We start from the raw sequence: 25,921 nt of genomic DNA, 5'->3' as shown, positions 1-25,921 counted from the left end.
CGTGGAATGCTTTTCCATTTCTTTTTTTTTATTTACTTAAAATTTTCTTATGTTTCTTACTGAGAAAGAAACAGCACAAGTGGGGGAGGGGCAGAGAGAGAGAGGGAGACACAGAATGCAAAGCAGACTCCAGGCTCTGAGCTGTCAGCACAGAGCCTGATGCAGGGCTCGAGTCCACAAACCATGAGATCATGACCTGAGCCGAAGTCTGACGCTTGATGGACTGAGCCACCCAGGCGCCCTGGAATGCTTTTCCATTTTTTTGTGCGTCCTAGGCAGTTTCTTTTGTAAGTGTTTTGTCGTATTCAGACTACACATCTTTAACCTCTTTAGTTTATTCCTAGGTATCTTATTGTTTTGGGTGCAATTATAAGTGGGATTGATGCCTTGATTTCTTTTTCTACTGCTCTATTATTGTATAGAAATGCAACATTTCTGCACGTTGATTTTATATCCTGCAACTTTGCTGAATTCATGTATTCTAGCGATTTGTTTGGTATAACCTTTCAGGTTTTCTACATAGAATATCATGTATCTTCAAATAATGGAAGTTTGACTTCTTCCTTGCTGATTTGTATCAGCTTTTTCTTTTTGTTGTCTGATTGTTGAGGCTGAGAATTCCATCCTATGTTAAATAGTAATGGTGAAAGTGGGCATCCATGTCTTGTTTCTGACCTCAGGGAAAGGCTCTCAGTTTTTCCCCAATGAAGATGATACTGAGGTCTTTCATGTATGGCCTTTATGATGTTAAGGTGTATTCCCTCTATTCCTGCCTTGTTGAGGGTTTTTATCAAGAACGGATGCTGTATTTTGTCAAAAGCTCTTTCTGCATCTGTTGACAGGGTCATGGTTCTTATCCTTTCTTCTGTTAATGTGGTGTATTACATTGAGTTCCAAATATTGAACCAGCCCTGCAACTCAGAAATGAATCCCAGTTGATCATTGTGAATAATTCTTTAACTTGCTGTTGATTTCAGTTTCTAACTGTCCAGGTTCATCAGGGATATTGGTCTATAGTTCTCCTTTTTTAAGGTAGGGTTTTTGTCTGGTTTTGGAATCAAGGTAATGCTGGCTTCATAGAATGAGCTTGGAAGCTTTCCTTCCATTTCTGGTTTTTGGAACAGTTTGAGAAAAGGTATTAACTCTTCTTTAGTTTTTAAACTTTTAATGTTCATTTTTTGAGAGAGACAGAGACAGAGCACATGCTGGGGAGGGGCAGAGAGAGAGGAAGATAGAATCTGGAGCAGGCTCCAGGCTCCAAGCTGTCAGCACAGAGCCCGACACGGGGCTTGAACCCACAAACTGTGATACTATGAACTGAGCCGAAGTTGGGACGCTTAACCGACAAAGCCACCCAGGCGTCCCTTAACTCTTCTTTAAATGTCTGGCAGAATTCCTCTGGGAAGCCATCTGGCCCAGGACATTTGTTTGTTGGGAGATTTTTGATTACTGATTCAGTTTCTTTGCTGGGTATGAGTCTGTTCAAAATTTTCTGTGTTTTCCTGTTTCAGTTTTGGTAGTTTCTGGGAATTTGTCCATTTCTTCCAGATTGTTCCGTTTGTTGGCATTTAATTTTCCATAATATTCTCTTATAATTGTTTGCATATCTGTGGTGTTGGTTCATTTGGGTCATTTCTCTGGTGAGTCTGGCTCGGCTCATCAGAGAACCAGCTCTTCATTTTGTTGATCTGTTCCACTGTTTTTTTTTTGTTTGTTTGTTTTGTTGTTGTTATTTTTCGCTATGCTTTATTTCTGCTCTAATCCTTAGGTCCCTTTCTCCGCCAGCTTTAGGCTTTAATGCTCTTCCTTCTCTAGCTCCTTCAGGTGTGTGGTTAGTCTGTATAGTTGGGGCCTTTCTTGCTTCCTGAGATAGGCCTGACTTGCAATACCCTTTCACCTCATGACTGCTTTAGCTGCATCCCAAAGGGTTTGGACTGTTGTATTTTCATTTTCATTTGCTTCTGTTTTTTTCTTTTTATTTCTTCTTTGATTTCCTGGTTAACCCATTCATTCTTTAGTAGGATGTTCTTTAACCTCCATTTATTTGAGGGCTTTCCAAATTTTTTCTTGTGGTTGACTTCATGTTTCATCACATTGTGATCTGAAAATATGTACAGTATGATCTCAGTTTTGTTTTGTTTTGCCTGTTGAGGGCTGATTTGTGACCCAGTGTGTGATCTGTTCTGGAGAATGTTTCATGTGCACTTGAGAAGAATGTGTGTCCTGCTGCTTTAGGATGAAATATTCTGAGGGGCACCTCAGTTAAGCTTCCAACTTCAGCTCAGGTCGTGATCTCATCATGGTTCGTGAGTTCAAGCCCCGCTCAGGCTCCAAGCTGGCAGTGTGGAGCCTGCTTGGGATTCTCTCCCCGTCTCCCGCTTGCATGTGTGCACTCTCTCTCTTTCAAAATAAATAAATAAGTAAACTTTTTAAAAAAGGATGAAATGTTCTGAATGTATCTGTTAAGTCCATCCGGTCCAGTGTGTCATTCAAAGCCATTCTTTCTTTCTTGGTATTTTACTTACATGATCTGTCGGTTGCTGTAAGTGGAGTGTTTAAGTCCCGTACTATTATATTATTATAATAGAGTTTATGTTTGTACCAATTGATTTACGTATTTGGCTGTCTCCTAGTTGGGAGCATAAATATTTACATCTTGATGGATAGACCCCTTAATTATTATATAATGCCCTTCTTCGTCACTTGTTGCAGTCTGTGTCTTAAAATACAGTGTGTCTGATAGGAGTATGACTACTCAGACTTTGTATTGACATCTGTTAGCATGATAGCTGGTTCTCCATCCCCTCAGTGTTAGTCTGCAGGTGTCTTTAGGTCTAAAATGAGCCTCGTGTGGCAGCACATAGATGGATCTTAGGGGTTTTTTAATCCGTTCTAATACCTTGTCTTTTGATTGGGGCATTTAGTCCATTTACATTCAGAGTTGTTATTGAAAGATAGGAATTTAGTGTCGTTGTGTTACCGGTCACTAGAGTTGATATTTCTGGTGATATCCTCTGGTCCTTTCTAGTCTTTATTGCTTTTGGTCTTTTTGTTTTGCTTCTGTCTTTTCTCCACTCAAGGAGTCTCCCTTAAAATTTCTTGCAGGGCTGGTTTAGTGGTCATGAACTCCTTTAGTTTTTATTTGATTGGGAAATTCTTTCTATTCTGAATGACAGCCTTGCTGGGATAAAGAGTTCTTTTCTGCATATTTTTCCCATTCAGCATGGTGTCTGTCTCCTGACGCTCCGTCCTGGCCTGCCAGGCTGCACCGGACAGACCTCCTGCTAACCTGATGTGTCTGCCCTTGTTGGTTAGGACCTTTTGTCCAGCATTCTGCTTTTGTGTTTGCATTTTGCATATTTTGCCACAGTATGTTATGGTGTTGACCTGTTTTTGTTGATTTTGAGGGGAGGTCTCTGTGCCTTTTCAGCTTAAATGCCTGTTTCTTTCCCCACATTGAAGGAAATTTCCAGCTAAAACTTGTTCAAATAACCTTCTGCCCTTATTCCCACTCTTCTTCTGGGACTTATATGATGTAGATAATCTTTTCATTTTATAGAGTCACTCAGTTCTCTAAATCTCCCCTCATGATCTAATTGGTTTTTTTTTCCCAGCCTCATTATTTTCCATAATTTTATCTTTTATGTTACCTATTCTTCCCTCTGCTTCTTCAGGCCTCCTTGTGACTATATCCGGTCAGTTTTGTATGTCAGTTATAGGTTTTCATGTCAGCCTGCCTAGGCGCTAGGTCTTTGAACTCTGCAGCAGGGTTTTCTCTGGTGTCTTCTGTGCTTCTTTCAAGGCCAGCTCCTGGTCTGATGACTGCTTTTCAGATACGTGGCTTATCTCTGGTTTGAGCTCTCATTTTGATTTCTTCTTGACCTATCTTTTGGGAAGAATTCCTCCATCTTGTCATTTTGGCTGCGTTTCTGTCTTTGGTGTGTGTTGAAAGCGTGTTGTACTCTGCGCCGGAGAGGACTGCTGTGTTACCCAGGGCGTCCCCGGCCCGCAGCCTGGCACTGCAGGAAGCAGGCCAGTACGCAGTGTGTGCACGTGCAGTTGAGATCTGGCTGCTCTCTCCCGCTGCAGAGCCCCTCCTTACTTGTGGTGGAGAGTGTCTGGACTTCTAGGTAGGTTTGCTTCAATTCGTTTGTGAAAATAAGCGTGGGGAAAAAGTGGGGGAAAAGCCTGAACCCAAATAAAGAGAAAAGGAAAAAGAAGGGGGGGGGGAAGCAGTAAAAATACCATAGGTCTGATTCCAAAGAAAAAGAAAGGAAAAGGGGGGAGAAAAACCTTGATTCGAAAAAAAAAAATGAAAAAAACACACCGACAAACCAAAAACTATGAGCCCGATTCCAAAAGAAAAGCGGTAAGCCTGGTGCTGTTTCCAGCAGAATGGCAGGTGTCATTTTGAAGCCTGTGTGCTCCGTGCACCTGGTGTGCGGGGCACCCCCTGTGCCGGGCCCCTGCAGGACAGGCCCTCTGGGCTGGCTCAGACTCCGTCCTGCCTGCCAAGCAGACACGCAGTCACCGGGCACAGGGGACAGGTGAGTGGTCTGGCCTCCACGACGAGCCGCCTGCTGCTCTCTGATGTCTCAGGGTGTGGTTGCCAGTAGTGGGGGTGGGAGGGGACGATGTCACCTCCCCCAGTCTCTTGTCCCAGAAGAGGGCAGGTCTCAGCCCTTGCTGTTAAGGCTGCCCTACAGAAGAGCGGGAGCAGTTAGCTGGGCGTGCTGCGCTGTTTCTTGGGCACCCAGGTGGGTGCCCAAGACACTCAAATCTTAAAGGACCTGGCACCGCGTGGTATCGGCCCCCCATCCTCCAGAGCAGAGCCTCTCCACACTGTGCCTGATGTTTCTTGTCCCAGAACAGCTGTCCAATGCCTGTGCAGCGCACAGAATCTGTGGTGCAGCACCTCTGGAACCAATGAATTTAGGTGCCCTCTGGGCGCACCTCTGTCCCCCGCCAGCGGAAACCCCCTTGCTGGCCCCTGTGGGGCCTTTCATCCTTGGGGAGGTGAAAAGTCCTCCAGGAAGGGGACTGTTCCTCCCAGTGCGTCCAGGAGAGTCCCTCACCATGCTGTGCACTCCTGACCAGCTGCCTCCTCCCCAGGCCTCGGCCCTGCTCTAGACAGAGCGCTGCCCTTCCAGAACTTTCTCATGCTGAAACCGTCTCTCCTTTACACTTCACGACTGTGTTCCAATATTCTGGCCAGTGTCCTCACTCACAACAGTCTTCTAGTCCTCCTCTCTCTAGATAAAATTCTTTAATGACTTTACATTGTACTTCTGATAAAACCCACAGTGTTTGGGGCCCTTGGGTGGCGCAGTTGGTTGGGTGTCCAACTTCAACTCAGGTCATGACCTCACGTTTCATGAGTTTGAGCCGCGCATTGGGCTCTGCGTTGTCAGCGAGGAGACCGCTTTGTATCCTCTGTCCCTCTCTCTCTCCTCTTCCCCCACTTGTCCCCCCCCCCCAAATAAACATTTAAAACTACATAGGGGCACCTGGATGGCTCAGTTAAGTGTTCAGCTTGGGCACAGGTCATGATCTCGCGGTTTGTGGGTTCAGGCCCCGCATCGGGCTCTGTGCTGACAGCTCAGAGCCTGGAGCCTGCTTCGGATTCTGTGTCTCCCTCTCTCTCTGCCCCTCCCCTGCTCACAGGCGCGGGCGCTCTTGCTCTCTCTCAAAAATCATTTTTTAATTTTAAAAATAAGTAAGACATTAGACAAACACTGTTGAAGAAGAACAAATATGTAAACCCTGCCTGTATCTGATTTTAATCCTTAGCACTTGTATGTTGAATCCACATTTAGATTCTAGCCCTTCAGTAATCCTTTGTTTTACATACGGTTTGCGTCTGTGCTATAGTACTTCCCTTCCATACCCCCTTCCCCTCCACCCCTAAAGGAAAACTTTAAAAAACAAGTCTTTTACGTTATCCTTTTTTACTATATTATGGATGAAGTGTTTCCCCAGTTGAAGGCTTTTTATAAACTTCTGTAAGAAGTGTCAGACTTTGATAGAAATATCAGGTATGTCCCTAACTTCATATTTCATGTGTGGTCATTTAAAACCATCTCTTAAGAGAAAATGGGCAGCAAGTTTATATGAATTACTAGATTTTATCAGTAATTTTAGAAGCATGAGTAACTATTCACAATGAATAGTTTTTGTATGATTATCAACTGCTGTAGTGCTAATAGTATAATTTATTATAGATTAAGAAGTTACATCAGGAATAAATAAGATAAATAAGAGCAAACAATTTCAGTATCCACATTGATTGTAAAATGCCTTCTCATTCCAAAAACATTAAATTATGTAAATGTACAATGAAATCAATTAGTTGATTTCATCACCAAAATAGTTTGGGAATATTTGCTAAGACTGCAGCCTTTTTCCTGTGGTTTAACATACATGTTACTCATTTGGTGGGGTTAATTATCTACTTTGTGGGCAAAGTTTTTTGATGTAAAAGATTATCGGATTGAAAATAGACAATTCACTTCTATATCAGAAGTTAAACTGCTTAGTAACTTGTGTTTGTGGTTTGTCAGCAGCCCTTTAGGGGTTAGCTGATTTCGAAGGAAATGAATATGAATTATGAATATGGATTTACTGTGTGTGGGCATTTAAGCCCGCCTTTAGTTTTGTGTTGTTTATTCATTAGCTGACAAAATGAACTAAAACCTATTTTAAAAATTAAGGACTTTTCAGTGTACATGATCCTCATGTATGTGCCTCTTTTTTCTATTTCTTTTTCTAATCTCTCTGTCTTGTACCATACAGTTTTAGGACTAGCAGAACTGAAATTTTGAAGCTGAGTTTTTGAGAGGCAGATTGACTTTTATATTGAAAAACATTCCCGCTTACTGTAGAAGTGAGTTTATCTCATATAATCATTATAGTAATTCAGCCGCGTTGGTGTCACTTTGCCCTTTACTTGCTTCCGTTGGCAGGTAAGAACGGGGGAGGCTTTCACAGAAACATCTGGTAGTTACTGCCAGGCCTAAGGAGGATAGGTTTCCAGTGTCAGCAAATGATGGCATTTGAGATATTCATGATTATTTGTTTCTTGGAAAAAGATTTCAGTGCTTTATATTCTAGTCTTGCCGTTGAATCTACCAGAGAAGATTCTTCAAGCCTAGTTGCTGAACTTCAAGAAAAGCTTCAGGAAGAAAAAGCAAAGTTTCTAGAACAACTTGAAGAACAAGAGAAAAGAAAGAATGAAGAAATGCAGAATGTCCGGACATCCCTGATTGCTGAGCAGCAGGTATGTTCTCAGCAGGTGGTTTAAATGTTACCTGTATTCCAGGTCTAAAGAAGCTAATCTAAGTTAATGAGTGTAATTGGTTTGTGCAGCTGAGGGCGCCTTGTATCTTAGATGGGACTTTCCAGCATTGAGCTTAATGGTATTTATTAAATATCTTCATGATAAAAGCATTTTCAATTCAGTGCTTATACTATTTCATATATAATGTTTGAATTTCCCCCTGAGCTCTAAAATTTCATTATTCTAAATTACATGCAAATCAGTACAAATTTCTTCTTTCTTAAATTTTCTTTAATGTTCATTTTATTTTTGAGATAGACAAAGTGTGACCGGGGTGGGTGAGGGGCAGAGAATGGGAGACACAGAATCCAAGGCAGCTCCAGGCTCCAAGCTGTCGGCACAGAGCCCGACGTGGGGCTCGAACCCACGAGCTGTGAGATCATGACCTGAGCTGAAGTTGGATGCTTAACTGACTGAGCCACCCAGGCGCCCCTGTACAAATTTCTTATACTTCCTTACTCTTATCACATGGATGGGCTGGTGGCAGATGATGGTGGCCTGTTGGATTTTGCTGGTTCACTTACCAATGCTGAGGAATGGTGAGGGAGGGTGTAAAGTGTGTGAGGGTGGCAGGAGCCACCGCTAGGGACCAGGGCACCCAGCGAAGGAGCTTGCACTTCACCTCCGGTGCCTGGAGGACAAGCAGAGGGAGAGGAAATAGAGGAGCCACAGCCGGATCTGCACTTCACCAGGACCGCCCCCTGGGGCGGGGAGGAAGGGGGTGGGGGCTGCCAGACCCAGGCGGTTCGGGGGCTGTGGCTGTCTGCAGGGGCAGCTCCGGCCTCGGAGAAGGGTGACCTGCTTTATTTGTACCCCATAGAACGTACTTCCAAAGCAGTACACATGTCATAGTCGGTGTACACATTTGTTTAATAGACGTGGTGTTTTCCTCTCTCTGAAGGGGTAGGATTACACTCATGTCTTCTTAGAATGCAAGAAAATATTGTAGATCGAGACCTGTAGTAACCTTCCATGTTAGGTGTTAAGGCCTGGGGGAAGAAGGAAGAGCCTGAAAAGAAGGGATGTCTCCTCACTAGAGGAGAGTGGAAGCCAGCGCACTTATAAGTGTGCAGGGAGGCCAAGTAGCAACCAGATTTAAGTAAGAATTACCAAGGAAGAGACCAGTAATGATGCCACTGCTTTTAAAAATCTGAGGTTGTGTACATTCCTTTGTATGATTCATTCTACATAAAATGTACTTGCATCTTTTGCTGCCTTTCTCTGTGTGCTCGTTTATGAGCACGGTTGTACTTTTAGATTTCCCAGGTTAGGTGGGGGATGAATTAACTGACTGAAATATGTATGCTGTTATAAATGTTTGTTGATTTTTTTACATAAATAATACATAGAGAAATGGCTTAACAAAAGCCATCTTAAGTGTCCTTTTTGAGGCATCTTTACACATGCTTTCTGGCTAGAAATGATCCTTAACTCAGTGCGAACTCACTAATTTTGATCTAAAAATGCCAGATCCTTACTATATCTCCCAGTTTTTAGCACTGTTGGCATTATGCATCAATTGAAGGATCCTGACTGTTAATTTTGGTGTTGGAAATGGTGGGCACATAGGAAGAGTTGTTTGCCATCCGTCTTTATTCTTAAGTTTAAAGAAGATCTTAATGGAGATTTTACAAATGCAGTTGTTGACAATTTGGTCATCTTTAGAAAAGAAGCGACAATGAGAATTGCCAAGTGGGCTTCTGTGATCAGGGCAAGCGTTTCAGTACGTGAGCTCCGTAGTAGGAAAGGTTTGGGGTTTTTTCCTAATTTTTTTTTCTTGAAAGAGAGCAGGTGTGCGAGCATCGGAGAGGGCCAAAGAGAGAGAGAATCTTAAGCAGGCTCCTTGCCTAACTTGGAGTCTGATGTGGGGCTCGACCACCTGACTGTGAGATCATGACCTGGGCTGAACTCAACGGAGTCGACACCTAACCGACTAAGGCATTCAGGCACCCCGGGGAAGTTTTTATGAAAATCGAAGAGTAACAAGCCTAGTTATTGTAAACCAGATGTGCAGTCACTATTGTGTATGTCCAGATAAGAGATGGAGATGGGATGGTGTCACCTCTGAAACATCACTGTGGCAGTCAAGATTTGGCCAAAAACAAAATGATGATTCCAGAAGCAGGACTTTCCCAAATATAAAGTCATCTCCTTGTGCTTTTCCTCCGACAATAAATATGTAGACAGTAATGAGAAAATAGAATTCATTTGTAAGGTGTTAAATTGGAACATATCTTAATATGGAGCCCAGACTATATAGTGACACTTATTTACGAAGTATAGCATTCTTATTTAAAAATAAACCTCAAGGACGCTTAGGCGGCTCAGTCAGTTAAGCGCCCAACTTCAGCTCAGGTCACAATCTCATAGTCCGTGGGTTTAAGCCCGGCATTGGACTCTGTGCTGACAGCTCAGAGCCTGGAGCCTGCTTTGGATTCTGTGTCTTCCTCTCTCTCTGCCCCTCCCCTACTCACACTCTGTTTTTCTGTTAAAAATAAATAAACATTGAAATAAATTTAAAAAATAAAAATAAACATTTGTGGGGCACCTGGGTGGCTCAGTGGGTTAAGTATCTGGTTCTTGGTTTCAGCTCAGGTCACGATCTCATGGTTTTGTGGGTTCGAGCCCGTGTCAGGCTCTGCTGACGGTGCAGAGCATGCTTAGGATCCTCTGTGCCTCTCTTTATGCCTCTCCAACCAACCGACCGACCGACCGACCGACCGACCTGCATCATTTGTGAGCCTTACCGCCTTCTCCACTACGAGTGCTCCCGCAGAGACGCTTGCTGGTTATCTAGCCCTCGCTGCTGTGTACTTTCAGATCATTTAAGTACTTGTCATTCTCTTGTTTCAGACCAATTTTAACACTGTTTTAACCAGAGAGAAAATGCGAAAAGAAAACATAATCAACGATCTTAACGATAAGCTGAAAAGCACGATGCAGCAGCAAGAGCGAGATAAAGGTGAGTCACGTCTGTCACGTGTTTTTAACTCTTACAATTAAAAGTGCCGTGCGAATTGTTTCATCGTGTTGTTTCAACTTGGGGGCGTTTAGATCTCATAGAATCTTTGTCTGAGGATCGAGCTCGTCTGCTTGAGGAAAAGAAAAAACTGGAAGAAGAGGTCAGTAAGCTGCGCAGTGGCAGCTTCGTCCCCTCGCCCTGCGTAGCCGCGGCCCCGGAGCTCTGCGGGGCCTGCGCACCGGAGCTGCCGGGGGACCCGGAGCGATCAGCCCTGGAGCCGCACGAGGAAGGCAGGGCCGACTCGGCCGTGGAGACCAGCATGGTGTCGGTGCGGTAAGTGCCGCGGTCTCTGCCGCCGCCGCCGCAGGCTTCTCAGAGCCAGGGGCCTGGAGGTGGGAAACACCTGCCGCAGCCCGCCGATCCGAAAGCCGGGCCTGTGAGGCTGTAAGCTCAACGTGTGAGAGACACTGTAATATACCGGTGGTGTGTGTATGTGGATTACGTTGGCCTGTTTTCGTACTTGATGCGTGCCCCGGACTTTCATAGGCGCCAGGTTAGTCATCACTGCCGTCAGCATTGGCCTTGACGGGAAGCCTCTACACTGAGTTCCATTACCTAGGAAAAGAGGGTGTTACTGCAGTGATGAATATGTTGGTTTTTGTGAATGTGTCTTGGGTGGGGGAGAGCGGAGGAGTTTTTAAAGAGACCATGGTAATTAGCGTCAATGAGTGAAATAAGTCCAAACGTGTGAAAAGTTAACTGACCTATCACAACAAAACCTCTCAAGAAAAAAAAGTATCCGACCAAATTCTACATATGAGAAGCACCTGAAGAAAAATAATGGGAAAAATAAATCATTCAGAGCAAAAGGTTTTTAGAAGTGAAAGAAGCTTCATATTTAGAGAAGGTACAGTTTTGCCATCAGCAGTTGGTTGACTTGTAGATAGAAGCTTAAAAATAAAACTTCGATCAGTTGTCTGTGAATAAAAAAATGGATTAAATCTAAAAGGAAAACTTTGTAGAGCCACAGGGCTGGTAGCCTTTTTTTCTCGCAGGACACAATGAAGTAAAAAAGTAAATAAATAAAGCAATAGAGTAACAGTTAAGGAAATTCACTCTATACCAGGTCACAAAACAAGTCCCAGAGTTCTAAATGTTGATGTGATTCCAGCCACTAAGCATAAGCAATGGAAAATTAGTCACATATGTAGTTTTTACATTTGCTAGTTTGAATACCTGTATAAACTATGTAGGTGTTGATAAGAAAATGGAAATTGAGTTATTTAATTCTAAACAAAAGTATCAAAAAAGAGAGATACAATCAAGGTAGTAACACTGGGACAATTCTGTAATCTCAAGTAGGTGTGTTAAAAAATGAGACTCATAACTATAAACTACTACAAATAATATCTCAGGGATGAAGAAGGTACAAATAAATATGTGGAATGAATACAACCATAACCACAGGTATAGATTTAAAAATGATAGAGATTAAGATATAAGATAATCTCATTTGTTAATATAGGCGTAAACCAACAGACAATTTTAGCATTTCAAATACAATGGAGAATGAAGATGGCCATCATGACGCAGTGCAATAATAATTAAACATATAGTTAAACATCAGGGGCACCTGGGTGGCTCAGTTGGTTAAGCACCCAACTCTTGGTTTCCGCTCAGGTCATGATTTCATGGTTTGTGAGTTCGAGCCTAACATTAGGCTCTATGCTGACAGTGTGGAGCCTGCTTGGGATTCTCTCCCTCTCTCTGCCCCTTCCCAGCTCACATGCGCACGTGCAAGTGCTCTCTCAAAAATAAATCTTTTTAAAACTATTTTTAAAAGAAGGAAATCCGCAAGAAAACCATATTCGTGGTAAAACACTGAATGCTTTTCCCCTAAGGATCAAGAGGAGGAAGCTGGTCCACGCTTGCTACTAGTATGCAGCATTGCACTTGAGGCTCTATAAAGGGCACTTAGGCAAGAAAAAGAAATTGAAGGCATCCAGATTACAAAGGAAGAAATAAAACTATTTGTATTTGTATATATAATATCTTGTGTGCTGACAATCCCCAGAATTTCACAGAAAACCTAAATACTTAAGAATAAATTTAACAAAAGAAGTTCAAGACTTGTACGCTGAAGGTTACAAACATTGTTGAATGAACTTGAAGACATAAAAAGACATCCCATGTTCATTGATTGGAAGACTTGATCTTGGGGAGCTTAGCTGGCTCTGTCAGTAAAGCATGCAACTCTTTGTAACAAAATTTTTTAATGTTTTTTTATTTTATTTTTGAAATGGAGAGACAGCATGAGCAGGGGAGGGTCAGAGAGAGAGAGGGAGACCCAGAATCTGAAGCAGGATCCAGGCTTTGAGTTAGCTGTCAGCACAGAGCCCAACGTGGGGCTTGAACCCATGAACCGTGAGATCATGACCTGAGACGAAGCTGGAAGCTGGACACTTAACCGACTGAGCCACCCAGGCGCCCCAAGCATGCAACTCTTGATCTTGCTTGGGGTTGTGAGTTCAGGCCCAGTGCTGAGCATAGAAATTACAAGGAAGACTTAATATTGTTGAGGTAACAATACTCTGATCTGCAGATTTAACACTATTCCTGTTGAAACACGCCTTTTTTGCAGAAGTGGACAGTGTCCTAAATTCATATGGAAATACAATGAACTCAAAACAATGAAAACAATCTTCAAAAAGAATGAAGTTGGAAAAACACGTGTCCTTATTTCAAAATTAATACAAGGCTACAGTGTTCAGAGCGAATGATGGTGGCCTGATATGTGCATGTGTGCATGTATGTATGTACATGTATAGAGACCATTAAACCAACACTGGTGAAAGAAATTGAAGCCACAAACAAGTGGAGATTGTGTGTTCATCATTTGGAAGAATTAAAATTGTTAACACGTCTTTACTAACCCAAGCAAGCTGCAGATTCTGTGCAGTCCCCATCGAAACTCTGGTGATATTTCTCACAGACCTAGAAAGGAGCAATCCTAAAATTCACAGGGGACTGCAGAACCCCCTGGGTAGACTAAGCAGTCTTGAGCAAGAGGAACAAAGCTAGAGGTTTCACACTTCCTGACTTCAAACTGTATTACAGTAATCTAACAGGTGGCAGGAGTAGTCACAGAGCTAGATGGAACAGAATAGAGATGCCAGAAATAAATTCTTGTGTATTAGGCAACTAAAATTTGACAAGGGAACTAGGGATGCTCAGTGGGGAAAGGATAGTGTCTTCAGTAAATGGTGTGGGGAAAACTAGATCGTTATGTCACACCACACACAAAAATCATCTCAAAATGGATTAAAGACTTGAATATAAGACCCCCAAACCATAAAACTCATAGAAGAAAATGTAGGAGAGAAGCTCCTTGACATTGGCCTTGACAGTGATTTCAGGGGTTTTTCACTGGATGCAAAGGCAACAAAAACAAGTTGGGCTGCATCAAACTAAAAAGGTTCTATACATCAACAAAATGAAAAGACAGCTTATGGAGAGGAAGAAAATATTTGCAAGTTGTGTATCTGATGAATTGTTAATGACTGAAGCATCTAAAACACACAACGCAACAGCAAAGAAGCAACCAGTTAAAAAGTCGGCAAAAAATAGACCTTTTCCCAAAGAGGTCATACAGAAGACGTACATGGAAAAGGTACTCAGTATCAGCAATCGTAAGGGAAATACAAATCCAAACCACAAGACATCAGTCCCCTCCTATCTACTAAGTGTCTGTTCTTACCGAGGCAGTGGGTAACAACTGCTGGCGAGGACGGGGAGAAACGGGAGCCTCGTGCTCTGTCTGTGGGAATGTGGACTGGCACAGCCAGTCTGGGAGCCAGTATGGCGGCTCCTCAAGAGATGAAAAGAACTATTCCGTATGACCCAGCAGTCTCATCTCTGGGTATGTCTGTGCAAAGGAAGTGAAGCCAGTATCTCAAGAGATCTCTGCACTCCCATGTTCATGGCACCATTATTCACGGTAGCCAATATATGGAAGCATCCCAAGTATCCCTTGTTGGATGAATGGATTAAAAATGGTGGACAAAAATATATGACTTCTTATTCAGCCATGAAAAACTCAGATCCATAGAGTAGGAAAGTGGTTGCCAGGCGCTGGGGCTGGTGTGGGGAAGGTTGGAAGAAGGTTGCAAACTTTCAGTTACAAGTTATGGATAAGACAGACCAGAGGCTGTAACAAGGGGACAGGAAACGGTAACGCCTTGTTGTAGAATTGAATTCGGTAGGGAGGAGAATGTCAGTGTTCTCCCTGCCTTGCCCAAAAGGTACGTGATGGAGGTGAGGTGTCAGCTGACACGTTGGACCCATGTTTCTTCCACAGTGTGCTTGTGTGTCAGATAGTCATATTTTACACTTTGAATGTCTCACAGTTTATTTTCCCAATTACGCTTCAATAAAAAGAATTGTAATAAAAATATAAAATTCAGGACGATACCCTTTACACATTTTTTTTTTCTTTTCTGGCTTTTGAGTGTTTTAGTGTGATAGGCAGATTCACAGAGCGCAGGGGGACTGGCACATTTCCACTCAGTCAGACTACTGAAATCTTTGTTGAGATTTGTTTTTTTGTGAAATAAAACTTTAAGTTCTGTGGGTGGCTTAATCACAGATGTGTAGCATTTTGTTTCGGGTTAATGGTGAAGCCACCCACCCAGGAAGTACCACTTTATTGGGGACACACGTTAACCCACACAGAGCAAGAGGAGTGCCTCTTCCTCCCTGGGGGACAACTTCAAGTTCAAAAGACGTGGTCCCTAGAAAAATGCATGGAAAAAATTTTTTTTGCTTGTCATTTCAAAAAGTTGGTCGATCTAGGTTCAAGATCTCTGGCACAAAGAACATATACCATTGAAATGTGTCCTGATTTAAATAGGCTGCTTTTGAAAATGTAGTCCAAACATTTAATTTTTAAATTGCTCTGTATTAATAGTTAAATTTCCAAATCTTACTGAAGAATGTAAAGTCCAGAATTTTAAAAGACTTCAACTGAAATAAATCCTTCTCTTTTAGAGAAAATATCCATATGCTATCGGAAGAAAAACAGAGAATAATGCTGTTAGAACGCGTAAGTGAATTTCTTTCTTGACACGCCGGGTTGAGTGTGCTCGTGCCCGGGTTGCAGTCACATAAGCTTTATGTTGAAACATACCCAGCTGTGTTTATAAAGTACATCTTTTAAAAAAATGATTACTTTTGTGATTGTTTTGAGAAATCGTGTCTTTTGTTTTAGTCAAGTGGCTAAATATTTGGTAATAGTATTCCAGTCTATTATTTGTCATTTCTTCCTAGTAAATGAAGTCTATATTGGAGAAAACGATTGGTGGTCTTTGTGAATGAATATAGGGAGTAGTGGTTTTATTCAGTAACAGTTCAGAACGCAACAAAATATTATAAATAGGAACCTCATGTATTTATTTCAAAAACCAGGTACATATTTTCTAGAAGTGGGCAAACATTGAGTATGAATACTAAAGAAGAAAAGTTATGGATGGTACTCTTTTTAGAGATTAATTGAAATAAAAATAGCAATATGGGGTTTCCTCTCAGTTGTGCCCTCAGGTTATATGTACTTTTGATTCAGGGTTAACATTTCCTTTTTCATAGATCACTTCTCGTTTCATGGGCTTTTAAGATTTTCAGCATTTTCTCCTGCTCTTTTCAAGCTTAATCGTCTGATAAGAATCCAGAGTCAAAATTCTATAACGTTGTATTCTTTTCTTTTCTTATTTGAAGGGTTGTGTGATCACCTTTGTCAAAATTACCTGGGGTGTGTGTTATAAATCCAGAATCCTCTCAGACCGGATCTGTTCCTCTCCCCTGTCTCCTCTTTGTCCCCTACAGGGTCTTTGGGAATAGATCTCGGCTATTTTCTGCATATTTACAAATTCCACAAGTAATTCTAATGCATATTAAACCGTGAGAACCCTCAGCTTAGGTAAATGTACCTAAAATTGTTCTAATTATAAGCCTGTGAATAATTAAAACACTTGGAAAGGATCCATAAAAAAGAGTGTCCTCACAAATGTTTCATACTAGATCAGAACATAAAATGTGAAGATGAAGGGAATTTTGACAGTTGTGAAGTTTCAGGTTGAGAAGGTACGAGGCATAAACCACAGGGCCCTTTTTTTCCTCCTGCAGACATTACAATTGAAAGAAGAGGAAAACAAGCGGTTAAATCAAAGACTGGTAAGTTATTCTTGGCCAATCGATGTTAACATTTTTAAATGTTTTGCATCACATTTCATTATAAATACCATCAGAAATCTGTTTGGTCTGATTAGTTTATTTCTGGTAGTTGCATTGGGCAGTGTGGGTCATTGATGATTGATTCTCAGAGGGATGACCGTGGATCACAGGTGCTCTCTGTGGCTGTCAAACTGACCATCCAGACTACCTTACTAATGTAGTGTCGGCATCAGTCAGCAAAATCAAGGCAATGTTTCTGGTGACTAATAAGCTATGATCGCTTAGGATCCCATAATTACATGTATTTGTAACATCAAGTTAGAATTCTTAAGGCAGTAGCTAAGTTAGAAGTACTCTTTATAGCCCTTTTGAAAATAAGCATATTCACTCTGAAGGGTCCATAATTAAACATTACATCCGTTCACTTTCTGTTTTTTAAACTGAACATGTTCAGTTCTGACACTTTGCATGACACCCTGTGTAGTCTTCTGAATTAATCTCAGCTTTACTCTAACCTGTGAACTTATTAATCAGTTACTTGAACAGTCATGCAGTTGATCTTACTTGTTTTATCAAAGCACTTCATTTTTTTCAAGTTCTAACAGTTGTAATTTACCAGGAAATAGGAATAATCTAAGATGTATGTTCAGTACTTTTGAAAAGTTTTCAAGATCCTAATTAGAATCGAGCTTTTTAAAAATAGTATCTTGTAGGGAAACATTCGCTCTATCACATGCCTCTACTAACTTGAACAGCAAAAGTTACATCTTAATTCTGTAGTCGTCAGTCATATAGTCAGTCTACAGTCATTAGAGTCAGTCATTAATTTGTCACCAAGATAATCTTAAGGCTATTTGCCTTTTTTATAAGTAGAGCAACCCGTTATTCAGAAAGGCTGAGAGGAGTTGCCTGACCTGGACACCATTCACCCTGCTGTTTCATGCAGTATTTCCACTGGGATAGAAGGTCTGCTTGGCAAGGGGTGTAGTCAGTTATTCCGTCTTATGTTCCAGCGCCTCAAGTAGTGAGGGCTACACAGGTGATGTCCCGGAAGTGTTTGTGAATGAAAGAAAGTTGCCCTTCAGACCCGGACGACCCCACGCCCACCCAGAGCGAGGTCTCCTGCGACGCAAACGTCCACATGACTTTACAGCTGTCCTCACAGTGTTTTCTTCAATCTAAGCCCTCGTTGACAACAAATGCCTGCAGCATTTAAGCTTTTTTAAAAATCTGAATAAAATATGGTCTAGAAAATGGGCGGTGACACTGGTCTTCACCTGCAGTACGTAGACCATTGGATGATTTTGATACTAAATTGCTGTACTTTTAGGCCTTCTGTTCATTATTCATATTGTTCTTTTTGGTTTGTCTCCAAACACTAATGAGACCCTACATTATTCCAGATAATGTTCGGAGGGCAAACAGAACTGCTGAGAAGCAGTGTTAGACTTAATGAGAGAAATCCATTTATCTGTCCTGGAATTGTGCTCCCTGCTCTGCTCGGGAAATGTGGCCCCGAGACTGGGGACGTGCATCTCATGTGTCATGTGATGGAGTCGAGAGTGGACACAAGCCTGTTTGAGGAGCAGGCAGCCCCAGCCGAGCGAGGGCAGCGGCGCGTCGCTCACGGGTCTCCCTGCATTTTGTCCTTCCTCAGGAGAGGAAGGGGGTGACGGTCACACCTGTCCGCAGTTAGCACTTCTCGGAATGTTTTTATGTTGAAGCTTCTCAGAAGTTGTCTTGGACCTAAGAGAGGGACTTTAGCAACTCTGTATTGTATTTATTTGTTTTTCTTGGTTATTGGGCCCTTGCATATGATTTTCATATAGAGTTTTTGATGTGTTCTTTTACCAAAAGATTTGAAACTGATGTGTTAAAATCGGCAGAGTCTTCTCCAAAAATTGTTAATCTCTTTCCCTGTGATATTTTTAAGTTTAGCTATGGAATTACAGTATACTTAAATAGTTTGCAACGCAGTGAAATTTGATTAGGAAAATAATACAAGTAAAAATGTAGGTGAAATTGTCCACTGAAAATCATTGTTGAAGGAAAGGAATTATTGTATTAATGAACCTTGTACCTGGAACTCTTGCAGGATGGACCTAATAAGTCTGTGTCGTGTTTTAATTATATAAATAGCTTAATGAACTGTCCATTTCTTTAGATGTCTCAGAGCATGTCTTCAGTGTCCTCAAGACATTCGGAAAAGATAGCTATTAGAGAGTAAGTATTTTATTTATATTTTCTGGAAGCTTTTCCTATGAAATAAATTCACTGATTTAGATAGTATTGACGTGTTAATGGAAATACATTTCAATGACTATAATCCTTCAAATTTCAAGTGCATCGAACTGCGTGTTTTATATGCATTGGTAGTAAAAAAATTTTTATTAAAAAGCCAAGTTTTTCTAAATTATTATTCTTGGAAAAATTAGGATTACATTCCAAGCCGTTCTATCACAGCCGTAACTAGCATTCTCATACAGATAGTTTCTGAAATATTGACTCCACTTCACTTTTCGGCTCATGCCGCCTCATTTTTATTTTTCAGACTTCATTTAAATTGATATACTACAAATTCATAATACACTATTAAATTTATCAGTTGAATCATTTCACAGACAGCCTTCCTGGAGCGCATTACCTCACAGTAATATGTCGGGTTTTGGCGTGGGTTCTTTGAAAAAGGAGGGTCTCTCTCATAAAGTTTTCAAAGAGCGTTGTTAACAGCTCATGAATGCTGGTCAGTCGTCTATATTTTGTCTGTAGTCAGGTCTGTCAGACATTTGGTTTCTGACCCTCAACATCTCATAGAATTTTATCTTTTCTCAGTGGCTTTAGGGGGCTAAATGGTATCTGCTCATATGTAGCAGGTGTTTGTCAAGGCAGATCCACTTTGTGGCCTTTCAGAGATTAGAATGAGAGGCGCTTTATAAAAAAGGAGAAACTGCCTGGAGAGGCCCCGTCTGCCTCTGGAAGAATATTCCAGAGTTTAGCTGAAGTGGCCGCGGAGGACAAGCAGGAATGCGTGAACGACTGTTCTCTTGTCCGGACTTTCCCAGCGACTTTAAGTCTTTTTAATTCTAACTCCAGTATAGTTAACATCACGCTCCGTTAGCTTCAGGTATGCAACATAGTGTTTGCGCATTCTCTGTGTCACTCAGCTCAACCTAAGTGTGCTCATCCCAGTCACCTGTCCCCCCGCCCCACACCCGGCCACCGCTTCCTCTGTTCCCCACAGTCCGGGGAGTCCTGGCCACAAGTCACACCACGAAACGACCTCAGAGGCATCCAGCTCTGTCAGGAAGAAGTAAAACGTTCACTGTTTGCAGATGACATGATACTATATAAAGAAAAAAACGCCTCCACCCAAAAACTGCTAGAGCTGATAGATAAATTCAGGAAGGCCGCAAGATTAGCCTTCAAGGCCTGTTCATCTTCTGAACAACATTTTTAAAACCGACTCCAAAGGGGCCGTCACTCAGGGCATGGGGGCAGTCATAGCCACTCCTTTGTCTTTGCTCCAGCTTTCAGGCCTGACCCCCTGAAGCAGTAGTTTCCGTTGGCTTGTTTCAGCCTGATTAAGTACATGAACTGGACACAGTCGGTTCTTCTTTCAAATTGAAGAGCCCTGTACGTGGGGACGGGAGAAAGGACGTGCGGCGTGCAGTGCGCCTGGAGGACGAGGCCGAATGTCTCCGTCCTGCGGCCAGAGGACTGTGCTGGGGGTTTCCTTCCCTCTGTTTTGTTTACACAATAGGTAGTATTGGATGCTTGCGCGTGTGGTTGAGCACGGCAGAGTGTGTACTGAGCGTTTCCAGAAGACCGTGGCAGCGCTTCAGGACACTAAACGCATCCCCTCGGTCAGTTTTCAGGTGGGGGACCTGGTGCTCATCATCCTAGACGAGCGTCATGACAATTACGTGTTGTTTACTGTCAGTCCCACCTTGTACTTCCTGCATTCGGAGTCTCTGCCTGCCCTGGATCTCAGACCAGGTGAGGGTGGTAAGTGTCACATCCGTCCCTAAAATAATAAACCTGGAGAGTAGAGAGTATCAAAGGGTTTTCTCCCTGCTGTCTAACAGTTAAGTCACAAAGAAGGAACTCTGCTTAATATGGTTTTTTGTTGTTGTTGTTTTTATTTTTATAAAATCTATATTATCAAGATTATTTTCCTGGATTCTACTGACAATTAAAAAACCGAGTGGACTTAATGAGATTGGATCAGATATGCCGTAGCGAGAGCAGAATTATTTTGTTGACATTCTCCTATAAATGTAGCCTGTTTTAGCTTCGTACACACTCATTTGTCTATAAAGGTAATAAAACCCAGTTTTAGAAAAAAAATTCTCCAGCAGTGAAATGCCTCTTCTATGCTGTTTCTCATCTTGTGTTCCTACCCTTTTTTTTTTTCCATTAAACTTGTCAATCGTTTTTTTGTTTTAGGCTTTTTGTAAGAAGCTTTGTTAAAATATATTAAATTACAATGTCTATTATCTATTGCTTTGATCTTTAAAAAAGAATAGATACCTTGGGATTCTTAGCTTAAATAGAATTATTAAAATACAGGCATATCTGTCCATTTACATTGTTTCTGCTTGGAATAACTTACCAACATGAGCAAATGCCAGTTCCTGAATTAGGCCAATGTCACGTGATCACGCCATCCTGGCTGTTGGTGGTGGGATGTGCTTAGCTTGTACAGTTTCCATACAACCTTGGTAAATGAGAAGATACGCTTACAGCTTACTGTTTTTGTGCCTTTTCACATCTTCAAAATTTTTATTTGAAAATGATTTTGAAATTTACCAAAAAGGTACATAATAAATACAGTGTAAAAAAAAAACAACCCATAGACCTTTGCTCAGATTCACCTGTTAACAGTTTGCCCCATTTGTTTTATCCTGCTTATGTATGTCTAAGTGTGTAAATACATAAATATACACAAACACATGCTTGTTTTTGTTTCCAGAGCTATAAGGGGCTAAGTTATATCAGGGATCTTTGTCTTTATAAATTTCAGCGTACAGTTCCCGAGAATAGGAGAGTTGGTGTTAAGTCTCGGAAACACTGACTGTATGTCCTTAGAGGCTTACAGTGCACGTTACCGCTTTAAGGGCTCTCATAGGTCGTGGAGAAAAGAATTTAACAGTTTTACTTTACCAAGAAACTCTACCCTCCTCCCCACTTTTGAAACAAGAAATACGGAATATTAAAGTATGTCTATGCCCTTGATGACGGGGCCCATTACTCCTCACGTGAAACATAAGCATTCAGTTTTCGATCATTCTTTTCAGAAATCATGAATTATCTGTGGAGCGCTGTATTTCTCTGTAAAGCATTTTCCACATCCTGTGTTTCAGGGGCTTTTGTGTTTCTAATCATGGTATATCTATACCTTCTTATTTCTGATAGTTTATTCATGATATCTTTCATCTTCTGCCCAACTGTATTTATGGAATAAAAATCAGTTTTGTCTTCTCTTGGGAATCTCACAGGCGTTAGAATTGCAGATCATTTATTGACCAAATACTTTTGAGGTCAACTCTTTTATTCACTTCTTTTTCAATGAATTTAAAAATAAAATGAGTACTTTCCTTAGTCGTCACACTGTGGCTCTTTGCGGGATAGCTTGTCCTCCTGGCTCCCCCACATCTCCCATCTCCCCTTCATGCAAGCTCCACCTTCTTAGGGTTTGGGTCTTAGCCCGGGCGCCCTCATTCTTTATCGATTGTGCACCGACCATGTGAACACTGGCGCGCTAGGCGCCAGGCGGTGCAGACGTGAGACAGGGGCAGCACCTTCCCTGTAGCACTGGCCTTAAAAGCACCCCCCCACCCCCCACCCCCACACACAAAAGGCAATGCTTTGCTTTGAACTTAGAACATAAATTTTGTCTGAGTAACTGCTTTCAGAAATAGAAAGTCATCTTCATTAGCACTTTCAGTAGATGGCGCTGTCGAGCTAATTTAGAATCCTAGATTTATGCGTTCATGATTTGTTCGGAGATTATTTGTCGTTCTTGAACTTTATTAGTTCTGTGGTTTGATTTACCATCAATATTTAATGAGTAAAGTTAAGATTACTGGCTGAAGTATAAAATGATTTCATTTTTGTCCTATAAAACATTTTGTTTTTTACGGATTTTAGTTTTAGAAGTTTTATACCTTTTTACTTTTGAGAAGTTTACTCATCTGTTTTGATTCTGGCAGTTAATGTTTTCATGGGTAATTATAACTGTACTTTTAAAAAGAAACTCACAATTTCATTCTCTAGCTTCAGGTGCATCTAGACGACCCTGGGTACTTGGAAAAGTCATGGAGAAGGAATACTGTCAAGCCAAGAAGGTAAGAACTGCATCAGATAATAAAACCTAGGAATCCCAATGAAGATTCAGACTCGCAGACGATTTTGCGTAGAAATGGTTAATAGGGCAGTGATTGGCCAGTTAGCTCACTTGAGTGAGTTACACCTTGAATTTAACGAGTGCAAGTATGAACCAGCAATTTTGTAAGGATTTGTTACTTTAGAGAGTAGAGGTGGGTAGATTAATTGACAATTCACCAACCCATGCATGAAAAATACACGTTGCTGTTCTGTGACAGTCGAGTCACTAGTGTTTTTGTGTGCAAAACGGCAGAGTTGTTGTTTTCTTATTTTCATCTGCTGCCCGCCTGGAAGAGAGGTCATGTGAAACACCTGATGGCTGGATGTGTCCCTGACTGTGACGTGGGCGGCGTCTGCGCGCTGCAGGGTCCCTAGGGGCTCCTGAGCGGGGTGGGGCCTCTCTGCTCCAAACCCGAATGAGACGTGAACTGCGTGCTGACAGCTCTTTGACACAGAATCGTGACCTGCGGCTCCCTTTGCACAACATTGTTTAGCAGTGATTGCCAGCCCTTTCATCCCTCAGCGCTAGCGGTTCAGTTACTCCCGGCCCGGGGGAGGGGCGCATCTTGGGTGCCTGGCTCCAGACTGACTGACCGCTCGCCCCGCCCTCCAGTCCTGGTGCTCTCGCCCCCGCCCCCCAGGGCTGGCACTCTCACCGTGCTCCCCAGGCCCTGCACCTGTGTGGTTTGGCTTTAACCCTTTAAGTGATTCCTTGTCTTTTCTTCTTAGGCACAAAACAGATTCAAAGTTCCTTTGGGGACAAAGTTTTACAGAGTGAAAGCTGTGTCCTGGAATAAGAAAGTGTAACCCAAGGAAGAAATTCAGCGTCCTGTGACACTTTCCTGACTTGCCCGACAGTGCTCACTCACCACTCCAAAACAGCAGGCCATCTTTTTATAAGGGACTCACCGTGACAATATACTTCACTGGTGTATATCACTTACTTTTTAACTGGCTACGTTTTAGGAAAACAATAAATTCATCAAAACCCTTGGCTGAATTAAAATGGTTTTGTTTTTTGGTTTTTTTACCCAAATAACTAGAAATGCGGACCAAACTAGTTCATTTTCTCAAAGGGCATACCCTGCATTGTGGCTTATGGTTATAGCCATATTAATTGCCTGTTACATATACATTAGCTTGGACTTAGATATTAAATGTTAGTTATTATTACCAGCATTTGTCCTTTTGTGAAATCAATATCAGAAAACTTGCACTCTTAAAACACATTCTTTATAAAATGTATAAATTCTTCAGAACTATTTAAAGAGGAGTGTTACTGCATGCAGATAATCATAACTTTGAGTTTGCCTCGGTAGATTACTAAAGCAAATTGTTTCATTTATTTTTTTAGATGCCCTTTGATGTTTCAGAACAAAAACTTGTAATCTGACTGACTGATGTTAAGGTCAGCCATGATCTGCAATCTCCCAAGGCACTGTCGACAGCGGCCCCCTGGGTTCTCCGGGGAGGCGGGTGCCGGTGGCGCTCCAACCTTCCCAGCCTCTTCATGATTTGGGTTAGAATAATCATGTTGATGAAATCGTAATTCATGGTTTGATTTCAGAAAAAGCATATTCATTGTACATTAACCATCTAGAGGTCATTTAAATAACAAAATATTGTATTGTAAAAGACATGTAGAATTTTAAAACAATAAAGATTTGAACCTGTAAATGTGTGTGCCTTTTAAAGATGGATGCATTTTTAATATATTTGAGTGATTGCTGGGAAGTGTGAAAAACTTGTTCTGTATCATATCGAGAGAGAAACATGTTTATTACAAAAATGTTCTTTAACTATAAACTATGTAACAGGGTAAAACAGTATTATGTAGACCAGAATTGTGTGAGCTCGATACTTAGACCCATTGCTACTGGAGCAAAGGTATTTAAACGAGTTAGTGGAGTTGGATGAGGCTTGTTTCAGGTTTGTTGCTAGAGGACAATAATAAAATGATTCTTTTCCAGAAAAATATTTAATTTCTTCTTAAAAATAAGTTAAATATTTTTTTAAATGTGTATATCTAATAGTACAGAAAATGGAATAAACACCATAGTGTATAGAAAACGGAATTTGACAACATTAATGAATAAACGAACAAATGATTTCACACGTTTCCTTCGGTCCTTGCATGGCGTCTCGAGGCAGAGAACACCACAGCCAGAAACTCCTTTCTGCCCGGCGTGGCTTCGTTCGGCAGAGTTGGTTGAGTCTGAAGGAACCTGCCAGGTGGACCATTTTGACGCGCTTGGTGCCCTTCACACATGTGCGCCTGTGGCCGTCGCGCTGTGGGGCCGCAGAGCCCTGACACATGACATGAAAGCCATCGTCTCTCGATGCCGCGCTTTAATGCCGGGTTTTGTTGCTCATAGTTTTCCTCACGTCCTCTTTTATATCTGCCGGATCCGTGTCCACAGATCCCTTTCTAAAGCACATGTGAAGAAAACGCAGTTTACTTCCTAGAAAGAGAAACCTGGAAATCACAACTCTAGAGCCCTTAACCTTTGTACAGTTATGGTCAACGTTCCGAGTGTTGGGCAGCAGAACCCCTGAGTTCCATCTAGATCTGACTTTGACTTTAGGCAGCAGCCAGAAACTTCGAACTTCAGTTTTCTCATGTACCACATGCTGTAATAGGACCTCCCTCATAGGGTTATTTTGAAGTTGTGATTAAATCAAATATATAAAGTGCTTTGAAGAATTCTAAAAACATTTAAGTATTCATCAAATATGAGCTATTATAAAGATTTTTTGCATAATCAAAACCTGTTAAATTCATTACCCAAAAGTGAAAGAAAGTAGCTTTCTTAATTACAAGAATTATGCTTAAGTCTTTTTACTGCATTTAAGCACACATGAATTAATGTGGATAATTTTACTGATTTCTGCAAAGTATCCTCTGTGTATGCTAAGAACGGAAGGAGCAAATATTAAACTTTTTATTTTTTAAATTATCACGGTATAAGACATGCAGAGCTTTCAGAGAAATTAATACTTTCCCAAACCCC

At 41.6% G+C, this 25,921-nt stretch overlaps 1 protein-coding gene across 5 annotated transcripts in view; it reads left to right on the top strand.

Annotated features, from left to right (window-relative positions):
- The window catches only part of RB1CC1 (RB1 inducible coiled-coil 1), a 90,421-nt gene extending 65,398 nt beyond the window's left edge, over window positions 1-25,023 (top strand). Inside the window, exons 16-24 of one of the 5 annotated variants that reach the window (XM_029923935.1) lie at window positions 7,111-7,276; window positions 10,190-10,298; window positions 10,391-10,631; window positions 15,345-15,399; window positions 16,476-16,523; window positions 18,688-18,746; window positions 20,392-20,519; window positions 22,800-22,870; window positions 23,640-25,023. In XM_029923935.1, coding sequence (XP_029779795.1) covers window positions 7,111-7,276; window positions 10,190-10,298; window positions 10,391-10,631; window positions 15,345-15,399; window positions 16,476-16,523; window positions 18,688-18,746; window positions 20,392-20,519; window positions 22,800-22,870; window positions 23,640-23,717 — 955 coding nt within the window. In that variant the 3' untranslated portion in view covers window positions 23,718-25,023. Of the gene's footprint in view, window positions 1-7,095; window positions 7,277-10,189; window positions 10,299-10,390; window positions 10,632-15,344; window positions 15,400-16,475; window positions 16,524-18,687; window positions 18,747-20,391; window positions 20,529-22,799; window positions 22,871-23,639 lie in introns of all 5 variants that reach the window. The other 4 variants (XM_029923933.1, XM_029923934.1, XM_029923932.1 and 1 more) reach the window with 4 other exon arrangements.
- The last annotated feature ends 898 nt before the right edge of the window (window positions 25,024-25,921 follow it).

Source organism: Suricata suricatta, chromosome 15 (genome assembly GCF_006229205.1).
Source record: "Suricata suricatta isolate VVHF042 chromosome 15, meerkat_22Aug2017_6uvM2_HiC, whole genome shotgun sequence".
Classification (NCBI taxonomy): Eukaryota; Metazoa; Chordata; class Mammalia; order Carnivora; family Herpestidae; genus Suricata; species Suricata suricatta.
The sequence above is the reverse complement of the archived record's forward strand: the minus strand, read 5'-3'. Positions and strand labels throughout refer to the sequence as shown.